Genomic DNA, 16,591 nt, shown 5'->3' with positions numbered 1-16,591 from the left:
CATTTTCTGTTATTTTTCAAAATAAGGGGGTAGGCTAAAATGGGGAGATGGAAATGTGCAAAAAGTCTGCAATTTTACCGATGGTATAATTTTCGGACAGAAGTTTTAAGAAAACTAGCCAATTAATCTCTAATAGCCTTGTTCACAGTTCTGTGAGGTGTAACGCCACGTTCTTTGACAGATACCAACGTTTCGTAGGAACCTGCAGCCTTCAGCTTGAAATTACAAGAAGCAGGCAGAAGGTTAGGTCGAAACGTTGTTACCCATCTGCAAACCTACATGCCGGCACATCGCCGAACACCACACTCGTGATACACACCTCCGTGAGAACCACATCATGTTCCTGGTTCAGCTTCCTTCGACTTTTGCAATTTCTAGACTTATAATTAAATGTATATGTATTTATTAACGAATACTCGTAATATAATTATTGAAACTCTGGGAAGGTCAAGATTATGACTCACTGTTACTGGGATTCATAACATTATTAAATGTACTTCACCAATAAAGGCAAATTATAGGCTGCTTAATTGAACGTTGTATCCATACAACTTGGTCATAATTTTGTTGAGGCCTGTTTGAAATCCATAAATGTCGTCAGATCATCCTCATTTAACACTGCATAATCACTTCAAAATTCAGCATACTCCTGCTATGAATAAGTGCCTGCAGAGGAGAAGCTAAGCATACCTTGTGCCTGTTACATATAATTCGTTATGATGTAATACCGATTCAGAATGAGCATAAACCTTCTCAGACACAGGGAACTAGCAGTGTTTGCGAGTATTGATATGCTACAGGTTGCGAAAAGGCTGTCGCCTTGTGTTAGCATTTTCAGGGATTCAGTTCACGCGTCTAAAACCATATTTTCCTGAAGTATCAAAATTGCCCTATATGTGTCCTGCTCCTTTGCATACCACTCTGAAAATTGTTCAGAAAAGACGCTCAGAGTTAGAATTACGATATTCACTGACAGCTTCACGTAACTGGAAAAGCCCCAAGTTCGAATCCTGATACTGCCTTTCTATGTAAGGCAGAAAAAAGCCGCCACGAGGCATTGTTGAATATGACAAATGATGTTTCCCAGAGGGAGGGAGTGAGTTCGTAGGTGAGATGATAATATTAAAAATGGGGAATTAGGATGGGGTCGTGTGGACTGCATTTATCTCCCTCAGGATATGGATCAGTGGCGGGTTCTTGTGAACACGGCAATAAGCCTCAATATTCCAAAAAATATTAAGAAACTCTTGAATTGTTGAGACACTGCTACTTTCTGAAGAGGGACTCGACTCTTTGGAGTTAGTTTCAGAGCGAGTTAAAAGAAAGAAGGATAATAATGAAAACCGTAACAGACAAACAAACTGACTAGTTCAACAGGTCGCAATCTGCTGAACTAGACTGGTTATCCGCGGCAGTCAGCAAATCATTTTCAGAATGTAAGATCTATACATACTTAAATCCACGCTAACCAAATTTTGGCTGTGCACCAAGTACAGCTGTTACGTCATCACTCGGTCGCCAGAGCCTCGTTCGTACTAGCAGGATATACCATGTGATAGTTGGACGAGAGAGGCCTTGTGCACTACATCACACCCCATACACCCCAGAAAGTACGTTTAATGCGCTGACCTTACTATATCGCTAACCCCAAACGCAGGAACCATGTCTCTAATGGTCTCGGCTTCTGAGAAGTTTCTTAAAATTAGTCTCCCGGTTCGCAGTCAGCAACAAAAAATTATCCAATTTATCTTCACTCTTTCGACTACCGCCACCGTAATTAACCCTCCAGCAAAACAGTGCGACAAAGAAGAAAGCAAAAGTAAGTCTTGTTGCAGGAAGTGTTGCAGGGGAGAAAGGTTCAGGTGGAGCATCAAAAGGAGATGGCAGAGAAGCTGAAGAAGGAGGAAGAGGAGGAGTTCAAGTTGCAAGAGTTGGTGAGGCTGGAGAACGCACGGTTAACTGCTGAACACGATAATCAGATCAGACTCCTGAAGCGGAAGTACGCTAAGGACCTCAGGGACCAAATCGAATACAGCAAGATGCTCAAGGTTCGTGCGACTAATAAGATTTTCGTGTATTCTGACATTTTGTTTCTTTAAGTTCATATAATATTCTTATTGATTTCCTGGAGGATTGTGACAATGACTGAGTCCTTCTTTGAATACTATTTTGGCCACTGTCTGCTGTTTGAGGTTGTGTGTGCTATAAGCAATGTTCAGGAGTTGGTTCTACTTACATCTTCAGGTCATTACTTGCCAGTATACCACGAGATGATAGGAGAGATAACTTCCACAGTTTTCTTAAAGAACACATAGATTCAGGCAAGAACGAGTCCTGCTTTATTAAACGCCACGCCATTTAAGTGACATGCAAAGGGATAAAACAGTATAGGAAAATAAAAACCACTTAAGCTACACAGGTAAAATAAAAGGTAGAGTTATCTCTGTAACAGGCCGTGGAGATCCATGGGGTTGTGAGACGTTGAGGCTCCCACAACTTCTAGACACTCGTTTCACAGAAGACGGTAAGGTTGTCAGCCTTATGCGCCGACCGCCCTTTACCCCCCAAGAAGAAGATTTCTGGTACTCATTTCTGTTAGAGGCTGAGTCGACCCCAGAGCCATAATGCGGCTGGAAGGATTAGATAAATTGAAAAAGATCCACCTAATCGGGACTCGTACCCCCGACCTTCCGGCTTGTAGCATAGTGCCTCGGCCAACTACGCTGCCGCGTACCCCAAGCTACACAGGCCATTTCGTAATGATATACTTTATGAATACTACAAAGATCAAGGAGGTTACGATGGGCCGAACATATAGCTAGAATCAAGGAACAAGAAAACTGTGTACAGAGGAATGTGGCAAGGAAAGACCTCGGAGAGTGGTCACTTCGAACACTGAGAAAGAGAGGGGAGGATAACATTAAGATGATTCATGGGGAGATGGGATATTATGAAAGTGGTTCAGAGTCGTGTCTCGTGGCAGACTTAGGTTAAGCTATTAAACATTCACGTCCTATTAACAAGGTTAGTTCAATGTAAGATTTGAGGCTTTCACGGCGGTGACTATGAAGAAAGCAGTCTTCTGGGATTTGGCACCGTGTACATGTGGTGCTTTTACCGGTTCTCACGGTCTCTTCGCTTGCGGATTTCTTATATTTTTCCTTCTACCCTGAAGATGGAGGCGATACGTTCCTCCGAAACGTCGGTTAACACCACATATACACGGTGCCAAATCCCAGAAGACTGCTTTCTTCAAGGTTAGTTCAACTTCGGTTTCCTTGACGGCTTCATATACGTACATTCCATTCGTTATATGAGGACCAACATATTTGGAAGTCATACTATAATCTGCCCAGTGTATGCATTATATATTTGTCTTACTTTTCGTTAGGCTCGAGAAAGGGAGGAGATAGAGCGAGACTGGAAGGCGGGTCTGCTGGAAGAAGAATGCTACAAGCGCCTTATCAAAGAATTGCTGAGCAGGCGCGAAGAAATCGAGCCTCACCCATTCTGGAGAATTATAGATGCTTCTGCTAGTCTCGACGGGCCTTGCAGATGCTCAGTACCTGAAGCCAAAGAAGGTGGAACACAAAGGCGCTGAAGTCGCAACACAGCGGATAGATTTCTGCTAAATTTCATTCTGACGCATCAACACACTGTGCTGTCACTGAACTAGACAATTAACTTGGATTTTGTAAATTTCAATATAGCCATATACTCGTATATTTGTGTGGGTTTTGAAGATTTATATTAATTTGTATTAATACATATATATGGAGATTATATTTATACTCTGTGTTTTGATAACATTAGAATAATACAATAAGCCAAGTAATTATATTACTGGAGTAGATTCCTTCTTGAGAAGGCACTTTGCTCAGCTACTCAAGAATTTCCCCAAATTTTATGGAACTCAAATTTCCATTACTGTGCTCACAAGAGCGCTTCACCATTCCCTATATTGAACCAGATTAATCCAGTCCATAACACCCCATCCCATACTTTTAGTATCCATTTCAATACCATCCTCCCACCTACGTCTATATCTTCCTTGTTATCGTTTTTCTTCTCAATTCCTAACAAAACACTGTAAAAATTCCTATTATCTCCCATGCGTCCTACATACACTGCTTATCTCATCTTCCTTCACTGGATCATTCTAATTACACGTACACTTCGAGAAGGTACACATTATGAGCTCCTCATTGTGTAGTTTCCACCAACCTCCCGTCAATTCATCTCTCTTCACTCCAAATATTCTCCTCAACAACCTGTTCTCAAACACCCTCAGTCTATCTTCCTTCCTGAAAGTCAGAACTAAAGTTTCACGCCCATACAGAACTACAGGAATAAGTATAGTTCTGTATACTTTAATCTTTACGGTTTTAGAATGCAGACGAGAAGATATAAGTTCTGAACTGAAAGGTAGCACGAATTATCTGAATTTAATCTGTTCTCAGTTTTCTCACGAATCAAATTACATAAATTAATTACTTTAAAAAAAATAGCTGTAATTTTCATGAACCTTCTGAAGATATGATTGAAAATTGGTGTCAGATGTGTGTATTAGTGAAAGGGGAGATTTTTATAGCACAATTTACCGGCCGTTAGGAGAAGCAAGAATTTTCGACTGGCCGAATCATTTCGTGTTCCATGTAGATCAAGCTTCTTTCTTCGTCTGAACTGTTCATAATATTACAGCTTTTCAGTTGAAACGTTGAAGGTCACTATATAAAGCATACAAGCAGTTAGGTGGCCCTGTACTTACTTACTTACTCATGGAGCTGAGCCCTTCTTGAGGAGCCGCCAATTCTGCAGCTACTCAAGAATTTTCCAGCATTTTATGGAAGCCGAATGTTCATTACCGTGTTCACAAGAGCCCTCCATTGGTCCCTATCCTGAGCCAGATCTATCGCATCCATACCAGCCCATCCGATCTCTCTAAGATCCATTTGTTAGGTGGCCTTTTGCTCAACCAAAACATTCAGAAGACGTATTGACAAGGGCATGTTTAGATGGAGGTGAGTGGTTAGCTTCACGCCCCTCCCGCTCCCTCCCAGAAAGAGGAGCCCAGGTGCGCACTGGCTAACTCACTCACTCATGGAGCTGAGCCCTTCTCCAGAAGTCGCCAATTGTGCAGCTACTCAAGAAATTCCCAGTGTTTTATAGAACTCGAAGGTTCACAAGAGCCCTCCACTGGTCCTTATCCTGAAACAGATCAATCCAATCCATACCGTCCCACCGTATATCTCTAGGATTCATTTTAATATTATCCGCCCACCTATGTCGTACTGGATGACATAGAAGGTATATTATTAAATCGCAAATATCGAACAGCGGTCTAGCGGTAATGATTTATACTTGTAGTCGGGAGGTGTCAGTTTTGAGTCTCTGCCGGGACACCGGCTATTCTCAGGACTTTCACCCTTTTTCTCAGTCCCTCTAAGTAAATGTCCAACTTGATGTCTCGACTGGGCCACGACCGCTTCCTTAAAAGTCTTCTGAAACCATCATTTTTTATTATCCTACAATTTGACGCCATACAGTCTCGCTACTGAAGAAGCGTCTCCAAACAACCAAAGAAAAGTATCGCAGATTAGGTATTAACCTTCTTAATGTTGCCATTTAAATTCCTGTGGGCCTTGGAATTGTAATAGAGAGATAATGGAAGGTAAGAAAGGTAATACTTCAATGTTTATAAGCAAGAGGCCACAGGTGTGGGTGGATAAAGTGACATGCTGTCCATAACTAACGGATAAATAAAGCCCCTGAAACAGTAGGAGCGCAGATGTAACATAAAGCTACAGTACTTACCGAGTACATTGATGATTACCGTATGCTTCTCGAAGGTTGGAGCTGGGAACCTACATATTGTCTGCTGGTGACCGGCTACCACCCTACTGAGTTGGTTTCATGTGTTTTGATATCCCTTTTTGTAGATGTCATGATGATGTCAATATCTGAACTATAAAGAGTCGCATAAGAGGGTGACTGATGAATGATGAATTGGAAAGGCTTAGGAAGGAATTTGTCGTGTTCTAATTCATGTACTCTCTCCGAATTTACCTGAAGGGCTGTGGAGAAACATGAAAAACCTAAATCAGGATAGGCGGTCTCACGGCAGAGATTCGAACTAAGCATCTCTCGATAAGAAGTACAGTGTTACCACTAGACAAACCTGTCGGTTCTATGTTTTAGTGTTTCGTTCTTTCGCGTATTAAGTATTTTTTGCTGGAGAAAGGATTACGTGACAGTGCTGAAGACATTAGGCAGAACAAAATGTGGAGATAATTGTTTATTTAATTTTTGCATGCTATAAAAGAGACGACGCGCTCAGAAATACCGGTTCTGTCGTAATACTTTTCTTAGGGTATGTTTGATGTTTTAGAATATTACCAAATATAACTTCTGTTGCTGTCCCTTGGAAGTTTAAACTAAATACATGTCTCTTTTCAGCCTTGGAAATTATGAGCAATCATGTAACTACATAAAAGAACGAATCATTTGTTTTCTAAATTGAATGTACTTTCGAAAAGTGAAAGATTTCACCCCAGTAATCCCCTGAGGTGTCAGGAAAAGTTAAGATCTTCAGTCTGTCGGACTAAATGTTAGAGGTATGTGTTGAACCAGATATATACTGAATTCTTTGCAGGCGCTGTAAGCACAGTGATGTAACGCGGTGACACTTCTGTTAAGTAGGATACAAGTTCACGGTAACTTTCCAGCAGGGCGCAGCATATGAAGTGGCACCTACATTACTACCTGCCATCTCTAAGTAGTAACACGTACTAAAACGTGACTTTCGTAAAATCGATATACCGTATACTACCGCAGATCCATTAGGTGTAGAGTAGGCACACAAAATCTAAGCGGAGGTTGAACGTCATTGTAAAAAATAGAAAAGAAAGAGAAAAACGATTTGCGCCTGCGCTCAGCATAACGTGTTCCGCTATTATTAATGAAAATAATACGGTAGTGATGATGCATATGGCATAGGTCACCCACTCAGACTTGTGCGCTGTACAAATTTCATCTCGATCAGAAATAAATGAATGTTTCGTACATATTCACTCATCAAAGTAACTAAAAACAGTGAACAGGAATAGTAAATCTGTACTGACAATGAAATGTGCAAAAGAGCAAATAGCTCCCTCGTGGAGACAAGCACAGAGCCGTAATCGAACCTCTTACAATCCTCGTACGCAGGAATCAATGACTCTTAAGCAACTCTCCTACATAAACCCCTACACTCAAAATACCAGCATTTATATCCTTGAAATGTGACATGGGTCGCTCCAAAGACTTCGTCTAAATTCGAGACTTCTTAAAATATTGCTGACGCACGTTCCTTCTAGGGGAAGGGTTATTAATACTGCAGCCGAACCCCAAGACAGAAGGCCAAATTGTGTGGGCTGTGAGCAGCTACTTGTTCAGTAGTACGAAAAAAACATTTTAATTAAAAAATATATAGACTGAGGGTGTTTGACAAGAGGGTGCTGAGAATATCTGGACAGAAAAGGAACAAAATGACGGGAGGTTGGGGAATAGCGCATATCGTTGAGCTTCATAACTTGTACTCTTCGCCATATATAAAAACACAGTCAGGGAAAATGAGATGGAAAGAGGAGGTAGCACGCATGAGAGGGTAGAGGAATGTATGCGTTGTTCTTCTGCGAAGTCCAGAAGGATAGAGAAAACTAGGAAGATCTAGAAGTAGGTAGGAGGATAATGTTAAACTGTACCGTAGAGAAATTGGGTGGAGTGGTATTGACTAGATTGATCTGGCTCAGGATAAGGATAAGTGGAGGACTCTTGTGGACACAGTAATTAATCTTCGGGTTCCATACAATGTTGGAAATTCTTGAGAGGCTGAGTCACTGTTGGTTTCTCAAGGATGTCATGGCCCCACGGGGATTGTTGGATAGTAATTTATATATTTGGCATGCACTGTCTTCGCTCGCTCGAAAGCCGGGATCGTGGGTTCGAATCCAACTCAGGGCATGGATGTTTGTGTGCGTTTATCTGTTTGTGTACAGGTAGAGGCCTTGCGACGAGTCCTACCGTATGTCTAAGAAGTAGTAAACAGCAGTGGAATGGAGAGTTTCATGGAGGTAGGCCTAGGCCCAAATGAGGGCTGTAGCGCCAAGGGGAAAAAAATTATATATTTAAAGGGTTTATTTGGACTGTTAACGATTTATGTGGCAAAATTCATTTTTCGAATTTTTGTTACTGGCGATCTAAATATATTTCGTGTCATGATGTCTGCTGACGACTGCAAACTACTAGAGTGTGTTATCGAACACGTAAAATATGGTTCACTGAAAATTATATGAAAAATAACATCCTTTAAATCAACATTTTTTCTTATTCGTAAAACTAATATTATCCATCGGAGTGGAGATGGATGGCTAAGTCGGTATAGGGACGGGCTGCCGACTGGACGGTGCGATTTCGACTCCCGGCAGGGATAAGATTTTGCTCTTCTCCACAGCATTCAGGAGGGCTCTGAGGACCACGCAGCCTTCTATCCAAAGAGTACTGGGGGTTCTTTCCTCGAGAAAGAAAGCGTAAAGCTGGTCTCTCAACTCCATATAGTGCCAAGGTCATTCCATTCCCATGCGTTTTCAAGGCAAAGTGCTTAATTAATTGAACACAGGGACTTTACCTTTTTAAAAAGGACAAATTTTAAATAATATGGTATTTAACTTTAAGTGTTGACTGTGTAAAAGTTTCTGGTGCTCTGTTATGTACTGCATTGTCATCGCCATGTTGACTGCTTGCATTGAAGCTGCCAAGACTTGCTCGTTTCGTCTCATGTAACATTTCTCCTTTCGATGTTCTAATTTTTTTATACTGATGTAATTCGGTCAAAGTTCCAGTTTACTTCTATCGCATAGAATAACCTTACCCTGACAGACTATAATAAGTAGTAAGGAAGTTTGCAAGTTTATGTTATTGCCGGCTTACTGAGTCCCATTTTCCCAGTAATTAAGATTCAATTCTAAACCGTTTAAAGTTTAGAAAACTTTATGCAAGACGACAACATCTCGATGCTCTGTTTCTTGTGTTAACATTTTTAGATAAAAAATCAGTTGCTGTTCCATTGGTTGGAACTGTTGGTTTCCGTGTACTCAGCAAGCAAATCATGAACGTTTACACTGCTGATCTGAATAATATCCGGCTTTCAGTCCTTCAAAACTGCAAACAACTTCTGCCTAATTCTGGTTATATTTAAAATACATTATTATTCCCATAGGGGGAAAATTCCCTTTATGAATCCTATGTAGTTCATTCTTTCTATTAATATTGTCGCGTATTTCCTAGGTACGCGACAAGAAACGATGGGGTTCGGATTAGACGAATGTTTACTGGACAATTATTTGTTTACGCTCACAATTATAATCACCCTCAGTAACGTCTTTCACGTTCCCTCTTCAATTGCTATACTCTTGCACTGCTATTCTCGGTGGAGTGTCTTCGCTCTCGGTTCTTCCCTTAACGCTCGCTGATTACGAACTATCCTGGTCAAAGTCAAAGTCAAAGTCAAAATCAAAGTTCCTTTACGACTGGCGGTTTACCGCAAATCAGCTCGTCTTGGCGTCAAGCACACTGAGTTCGTTTCCCCCTCGTTCGAGATTTCATGTAGTATGAAGCATTGCATTGCTGTCGTCACTTCCTCTCTCGGTTTCAGTGTGATATTTTAGCAAAGAAGTCATTGCAGTTTTAAAAACAAACAGATAAAAGTTATTTTAGACTTAGACCTACGTGGGCTTCTAAGCACTTCTCGAAGGTATTTTTTTTTATTGCTAGTGGGGTGCGACTAAGTCCCTTGTACCACGGCCATTTCTGGCCTATTGTACCAGCCCCAGATGATAGGTCAGGGTGATTGTGGAGCAATTGGTGGAATGATGATTGGCAGGGGAAACCGAATTACTCGGAGAAAACCTGCCCCAGCGCCACTTTGTCCACCACAAATCCCACTTGACCAGCTCCGGGATCGAACCTGGGCCGCCGCTGTGGGAAGCCAGCGACTAACCGCTTGAGCTATGGCACGGCCCTAACTGATATAAATTTATTGTAATGCCCTCACAGGCTAACTAGGCGGACAAGTAGTAACACTGAATAGTTGTATCTTCTGGAATTTAACGCTGTGTAGTTCGTCTGAAGTCAAACCGACGTTTCGGAGGAACATGTTACTTCCATCTTCAGAGCAGTGTTTGCACCTGATTTCACGCTGGTTTCTTGCTTCGCTTATACTTCGACCGTGAAGACGGAGGCAATATTTTCCTCCGAAACGTAGTTTTACTCTCAACAGACTACACGGCGTTATATCCCAGAAGGTAGGCCTCTTCATAACGATCACTGTCAGAATCTCAGATCCTAAGCAGTAACACTGATTACACCTTGTTTATTATTTGGTTCGAAATGAGAATGGTCCAAGGAGAGATGCCGTATGCTGTTTGTCTGTGGACTAATCAAAGCTTTTCATAACAGCCATACGAATTTTCGTTTCATGCGGCTGCAAATCTCTCGTCTGTTTCAGATGATAGGAAAGTAATTCATGCTCAAATAATGGTCTGTATTATAATTTCGCTGTGTGCTCAAATGGGCTGCGTAATGCACAAGGTACCCCCCTCAGCTTACAAAGACATATCAGTGAGCTGGACACGTAATGCTATTATTACTACTGCCGGTGACATTTAATGAGATGTGGATCATATGTAGTTACGTCATGGTACAATTCCACTGTATTCGTGTTTCGGCTACAATTCAACGCTTGAAAGACACTCTGCGGTTCATCTAATTTTGCCGAAACGACTATAACAAAAGGCAGAATCAGTTACATGTAACTTTATACCCTAAAACACGATGTCACATGTAATACATGCTACTATTATTATATTTCATTTAATGGATAACAAAGTATTACTAATATTCTTATTATTTTTCCTTCGAGAGCACTGGATAATCTGAAACTACTAACTCTGTAAGTTCCAGAACTGAATTAGGATATACATCTAAACCTAGGTCTACCTGCGTCTGTTTCCTATTCTTTCAGCGATCCAACCTTCGTTTATTCTATGTGACGTCTGCAGTTAAACTTCTGCACTTAACCACATAGTTCGCAAGGTGTGTTTTGTTTTTAGCCTACTACCCTTATCTTGAAAACAATAAAAGCAGGCTAATGAGATCACTTTGCTGTTTGCGTGTCTGTATATGTATCCCCCCCCCCTTCTGAAGTAATCTTGAACGCCTGAACCGATCGTTGTGAAACTTGGTACGCTATCATGCCGACCGAAACCATCCCAACGGCACATCCACTCCACCAGTTGAGGCAATAACCTTAAGTTTCACTGAATAACTGAACCGATCGCTACCGAACTTCATGAGTGTAGCTTATTATCACGTATCCGGGTAACGCGAAAAGAAATTAATGGATTCCAGATTAGACAAAGCTGCTTATTGGATAAGTTGTTTATAATTGCAATCACATTCACTCAGAAATAACGTCTTCCGCATGATGACACGTGGCTAGTCTGTCGTCTTCTGGTTCTCAGATGAGCTGGTTTCTTCTGCTCTCAGCTCTGCTCCGTTCGCCTCTCTTCAAGTCTCTGCTGTATTCTGACCTCTTCTCAGTTCTCCTGTGGTCTCTTCTCAATTCTCTTCTGTTCTGTCTGGTCTGTTATATTCGATAGTCGGACGGTGCAGTAGACACCTCGTTCAAAGATTTCGTTTCGCAAGTTCTATCACCGGTAGCTAGTGTATTAGTTGCCGCGGGAACCGCTCTAGCTCTCGCTTTCATTTCCGTGGTAACGTCTGTTATGTATACGCTGTCTCGGAAATGTGTTTAAACAAGTCGTTGTCTAGCAATGGACGTCCGCTCTGATTCAAGATATTCCTGCTTTTAGGCGGCACGCCACAGTATCACATGATACTATCTCGGTGGCATACTTCATAAGTCCTTCCTATCAGCAATACTAACATTGTAGCCACTCAGATTGTTGAGAAAATGACAATATTACTTGAAAACCTGAACCGATCGCCATTAAACTTGAAATGGGCATCATGCAACCAAAGGCCATGTCAACAGCGTACTTCGTAAATCCTTGCACATCAGGAACACCAACATTGCTGCCCCTCAAATTGCTGAGGCTTTAGCATTAATATTGCTTTCATATCTGAACTTATCGTCGCAAAACTTTGTATGTACATCAAGCCACCTGAGATCATTTCAACTATGTACGTCATAAATTCTTCCCGTCAGTATACCAGCACTGGAGTCTCTCAAATTGTTAAGCTATTAACCTTAATGTTACTTGAATGCCTGAATCGATCATTATGAAACTTGGTACGAAAGCCACGCCATATAAATCATTTCCAACGGCGTAGTTTACAAACACCTCCATTCAGCAATACCAAGATAACCGCCGCTAAAATTATTCATGTGGAAGCCATAAGCTTGAGTTTATCTCAGCACCCATTTCACGCATGTAACTTCCATTACAGTCCTTTAATGAACTTCTTGTACATTTACTGTAAATAACTAGGCTATCAAAATACAATAAATATAAATTCACATTTCCAAGCCACTAAAACACTGTTTCCAGGACTGCAAGGAGTTTATTTAATTAATTATTTACCCGTGTACACTGCAATACCTACTGCCACGGAATTGGTGTAATCTGATGTAAAGAGAATGCCACGTCGCCATAGACAAGGCCGTACAATATCTGCGGATAAGCAAGATTTCAAGAGAGTTTCTTCAGGACTTTGTGGTTTCAGGTTGAAATATCAGCTCTGCCGACAATTCTAAAGCTTCAAACCGTATTATTACAAGTGCACTTCTACTTCCACAAAAAGCTGAGTTTATAACATTGTCTTATTGGTAACACTACTAAAGCTTATTTTTATTTGCCGTATCAAATACTCAAACTGTATGACAGGATAGATGGCTAGGTTTCAAAACAGCTAAGTAATTAAAAAAAGAAAGTAAAGGTATCCCTGTAACAGGTCGTGGAGGCCCATAGGGTTGTGAGATGTTGAAATTCCCACATTTTCTAGATAATCGGCTCATAGATGGCGGCAAGGTTGTCAGCCCTACGCGCCGGCCACCGTTTACCCCCAAGAATATTCCTGGTACTCATTTCTGTTAGAGGCTGAGTGGACCCCAGGGCCATATTGCGGCTTCAAGGATTAGGTCAAATGAAAAAAAAAATCCAATGACCTCATCAGGACTTGAACTCGCGACCTACCGGCTTGTAGCATTGTGCCTCAACCAACTATGCTACCGCATGCCCCCGGTTTCAAAACACCTAGTACCAAAAATGACACTGAATAAAATCTTGAATCAGCTCACCGATCATTAATCTTCACCACCTACCTCCGTAATTTCTGTCTGGATGCTTTTCTCTCGGGCCTCTAAACGTACGTTTATGATCAGGCTTCCGGTGAAAATCCTGTTTGTATTTCTTGAATACCCATACCTGTAACGTGCCCAGAATATCGTGGCCTCCTGAATTTCACACTGAACAATGGCAGGTGACCTGTACACTCAATGTTATGTGATACACTAAACACTAAATCATTTACTATCAAGTTAGGACTGTTAACACACACGCTATCAATGCACTAGTTTTAGGAAATATCTTCTGCAAACCAGTAACAATTAAAGCGCATTCTGTACTAAAGATCGAGTTCCAAGAGGAGGAAAGAAGTAAAATATTGTTCAATAGAGCCACCCAGTTCCTCCTTGGCCTCTAGGGACACCAAGAGTAAGAAGAGTATAGAATCAAGACGGATTTACGAAACAAAGTGAGGATGCGATCATGGCTCAGGGTAGGTTCAGTGGCAAAATTTGATACTGACGGTGTAGAATGTTTGGGTTCTGCGATCGGAGAATCAACTTGTCAGTCTCTTAGCTGACACTTAAGAAAAAAGCTAGATCACAAACTCTGTAATAGTAAAAGAGTAAAAAAGGCATTCAACTTTTAAAGACTAAAATTCATCAAAATAACATTTTAAAATTCAGTTCCTACATAACAGAAGATACATTACACCGATATTACGAAAATCAAGTTGTTAACTCTATAAAACAAAAAGGAAAAAACTCCGTGGCCTGTAGTACGCAAGCGAACTATACCGACCGAGCGACCGCCGCTTGTCGCCGAACTTAGTGCCAACTTTTGCGGATTGAAGGTGTCATGTGGTCAGCGCAACGGTTCCCCACGGCCGTTAATCTCGGTTTTCTAGACCGGTCTGTTAACTGCTGTTTATTCTGAGACTTCTTAGAACCCCATAAATATACTCTGTGAGTAAAATGCAGAGTTTAGCAAAGAGAAGTAAGTCATATGAATACTTATGATTCCATATCAAAGGGCAAATAGTGCTTATGAACAAAAGGAAAGATATTACATATTCAGTACGAGTATTAAGAAGACACATCTCTGAAGGGTATACCTTGGAGCCGCAGAAGAAACAATCCACGGAAATGACTTAAGAACCATAACAAAATAAATATGGACGCATCTTCGGGAAGAAATATATAGCCTAACTACGTAAAAATGACGAAGTAACTACCTGGGTGAATGAAACTCAGCAAACTATTAGTATGTAGCCATTTCAGCAACTCAAGGTAGATTCAAGAAGAGAAGCCAGCTTAAAAAATTATCCATAATTCGCAAAATTTCTGACTGAACGCAGCAATCAATTTCGGCTGTTCCAGTGTCGGTATGCACTCTTACACGCTAACATGCAACAAAAATTTTACAGAGTCGTGAGAATAGAGTAAGGGACTTCAGAAAGTAATTTGGTGATACAGGGAAAAGGAAAGACATATCTACTGAGGAAGAGGGAGGGGTTATCAGAACCACTTCTCGTTAAACTGACAGGCGAATGGAGAGAGCTGCTTAATGAATATGAACACAGCGGCTTCAGGTTCCTCTGAAACATTGAAACTTGCTGCCGTAGCACACAGTCACATTCTTCTTAATCACAGCGGTGAGAGCCTCGAATCTCCACAGAAGCTTCACAATATACCACATATTTCGTGCATCCTATTGTATAAATTACTGTAGACAATATATATATATCCATGTCAAGACAACTCCATTTTCAGCAGGCGGAGTTGCTCTTTTGTGACATGTTTCGGCTTGAGATCCCCTTTTAGTAACAATTTTTGGACAGTGCGCGTTCAATGCTGAGCATTAACACAGAACATTTAAAATTTGTAACTTTAACAAAACACTATAATGTTAACAACAGAAGAACAAAAACTAATTCTTATAGTACATAATACAGTATACCGTCCGCATGGACTCCATGTAAATTTACGCCAAGTTCATTATAAATAATTTTAAATTAACACAAGACCTGAATAAGGTAGCATGTTTCGAAACATGTAGGCCTAGACAGCAACCCAATTTGATGAAAATATTGTTGTTCACAGGAATAAAATAAATATCATCCATAACTTGTAATCTTCACCAAATATTATGAAGACTTATGAATTAACGAATTAACACCGCTCTTTTCCAACCCCCCTTTGTTATATCAGCTCAGTCGGAATGGTGCTATCCCTGCTACACCTCTGTTTAACTTGGGAGAGTGTATGATGATCACTGCAAGTTGTCTTCATAGATCGGTATAGGTACGGGAAACCAGCTGGGTCCGTTGCATGAGACTCAGGGTAGCGATGCCGAATTAAGCGGTATACTGGAAGTTGATCCAGCTTGATTCAATTATTGTTCTCCAAACCACAATGTTAATTTATTGTACGTCATTGCTTACAATTACAATATATTGTTTGATCTGCAAACTGGGTCTCGGAGCGTGCGAGGGTCAGGTCCGTGCACTTCTGGGAGTTGATCCAACTTGATGTATATTCACTTATTGTTCTCCAAGCCACACCGTTAATTTATTGTATTCTTATGATTTAAATTATAACATGTTACTTAATCTACAAACTGGGTCTCGGAGCGTGCAAGGGTCACGTCCGTACACTTCAGAATATGGCGAAAGAATTCTCGTGGAATGGTTTGCACACCCCACGCTGGGAATTAAAAAATTCGAATTCTCCACAGTACGGACTTATGCATGCCATTCCAACTCCCGTATGGAAGTTTCAACGAGGTAACTCAGTCATAATGGCCTCATTCACAGGCAATTGTAGCGGGTTCTGAACTATCCATCTCACTGATCTCTGTAGGCGCGTCTGCTTTCCTGTACCCGAGCTAAATTTATGACTGCTCGTAAATGTAAGAACTCTGGACTCCTTGGCCCTGCCAGAATCTAGAAATTTCAACATAAAACACCGTATTGCATGTCCCAGACAATGAAATAGGATATTCTAGATCACAATGAGTTCCAGTAAAATCGAAATATAAAATTTTGATTTTAAAATTTCTGGGAATAAATTAGAAATAAAGTTCATGGTCATTTATAATCATCCAAATAAAATAAGGGGCTAAGACTGATCGGGGTCAACGGGAAGAACAGTAGAACTGATGGAAGGGACGAGAAGCACAGGTAGAGTTTGTTCCTAGAATCGGAAGTTAGAAATTACTTGAAAGTGGATTTTAAAGAAATGTAGTAT

At 40.9% G+C, this 16,591-nt stretch overlaps 2 protein-coding genes across 3 annotated transcripts in view; one reads left to right on the top strand and one right to left on the bottom strand.

The window, feature by feature from the left end:
* The window catches only part of LOC111863632 (cilia- and flagella-associated protein 53), a 43,306-nt gene extending 39,533 nt beyond the window's left edge, over nt 1–3,773 (top strand). For both annotated transcript variants that reach the window (XM_023850126.2, XM_033751138.1), the window contains 2 exons: nt 1,836–2,048; nt 3,392–3,773. In XM_023850126.2, coding sequence (XP_023705894.1) covers nt 1,836–2,048; nt 3,392–3,601 — 423 coding nt within the window. In that variant the 3' untranslated portion in view covers nt 3,602–3,773. The remainder of the gene's footprint in view (nt 1–1,835; nt 2,049–3,391) is intronic.
* Nucleotides 1–16,591, bottom strand: part of LOC111863636 — a 525,149-nt gene that overhangs the window by 473,794 nt on the left and 34,764 nt on the right. The gene's annotated exons all lie outside the window — the stretch shown is intronic.

Source organism: Cryptotermes secundus, unplaced genomic scaffold (assembly GCF_002891405.2).
Source record: "Cryptotermes secundus unplaced genomic scaffold, Csec_1.0 scaffold99, whole genome shotgun sequence".
NCBI lineage: Eukaryota > Metazoa > Arthropoda > Insecta > Blattodea > Kalotermitidae > Cryptotermes > Cryptotermes secundus.
This window is presented reverse-complemented; position numbering and strand designations above follow the sequence as displayed.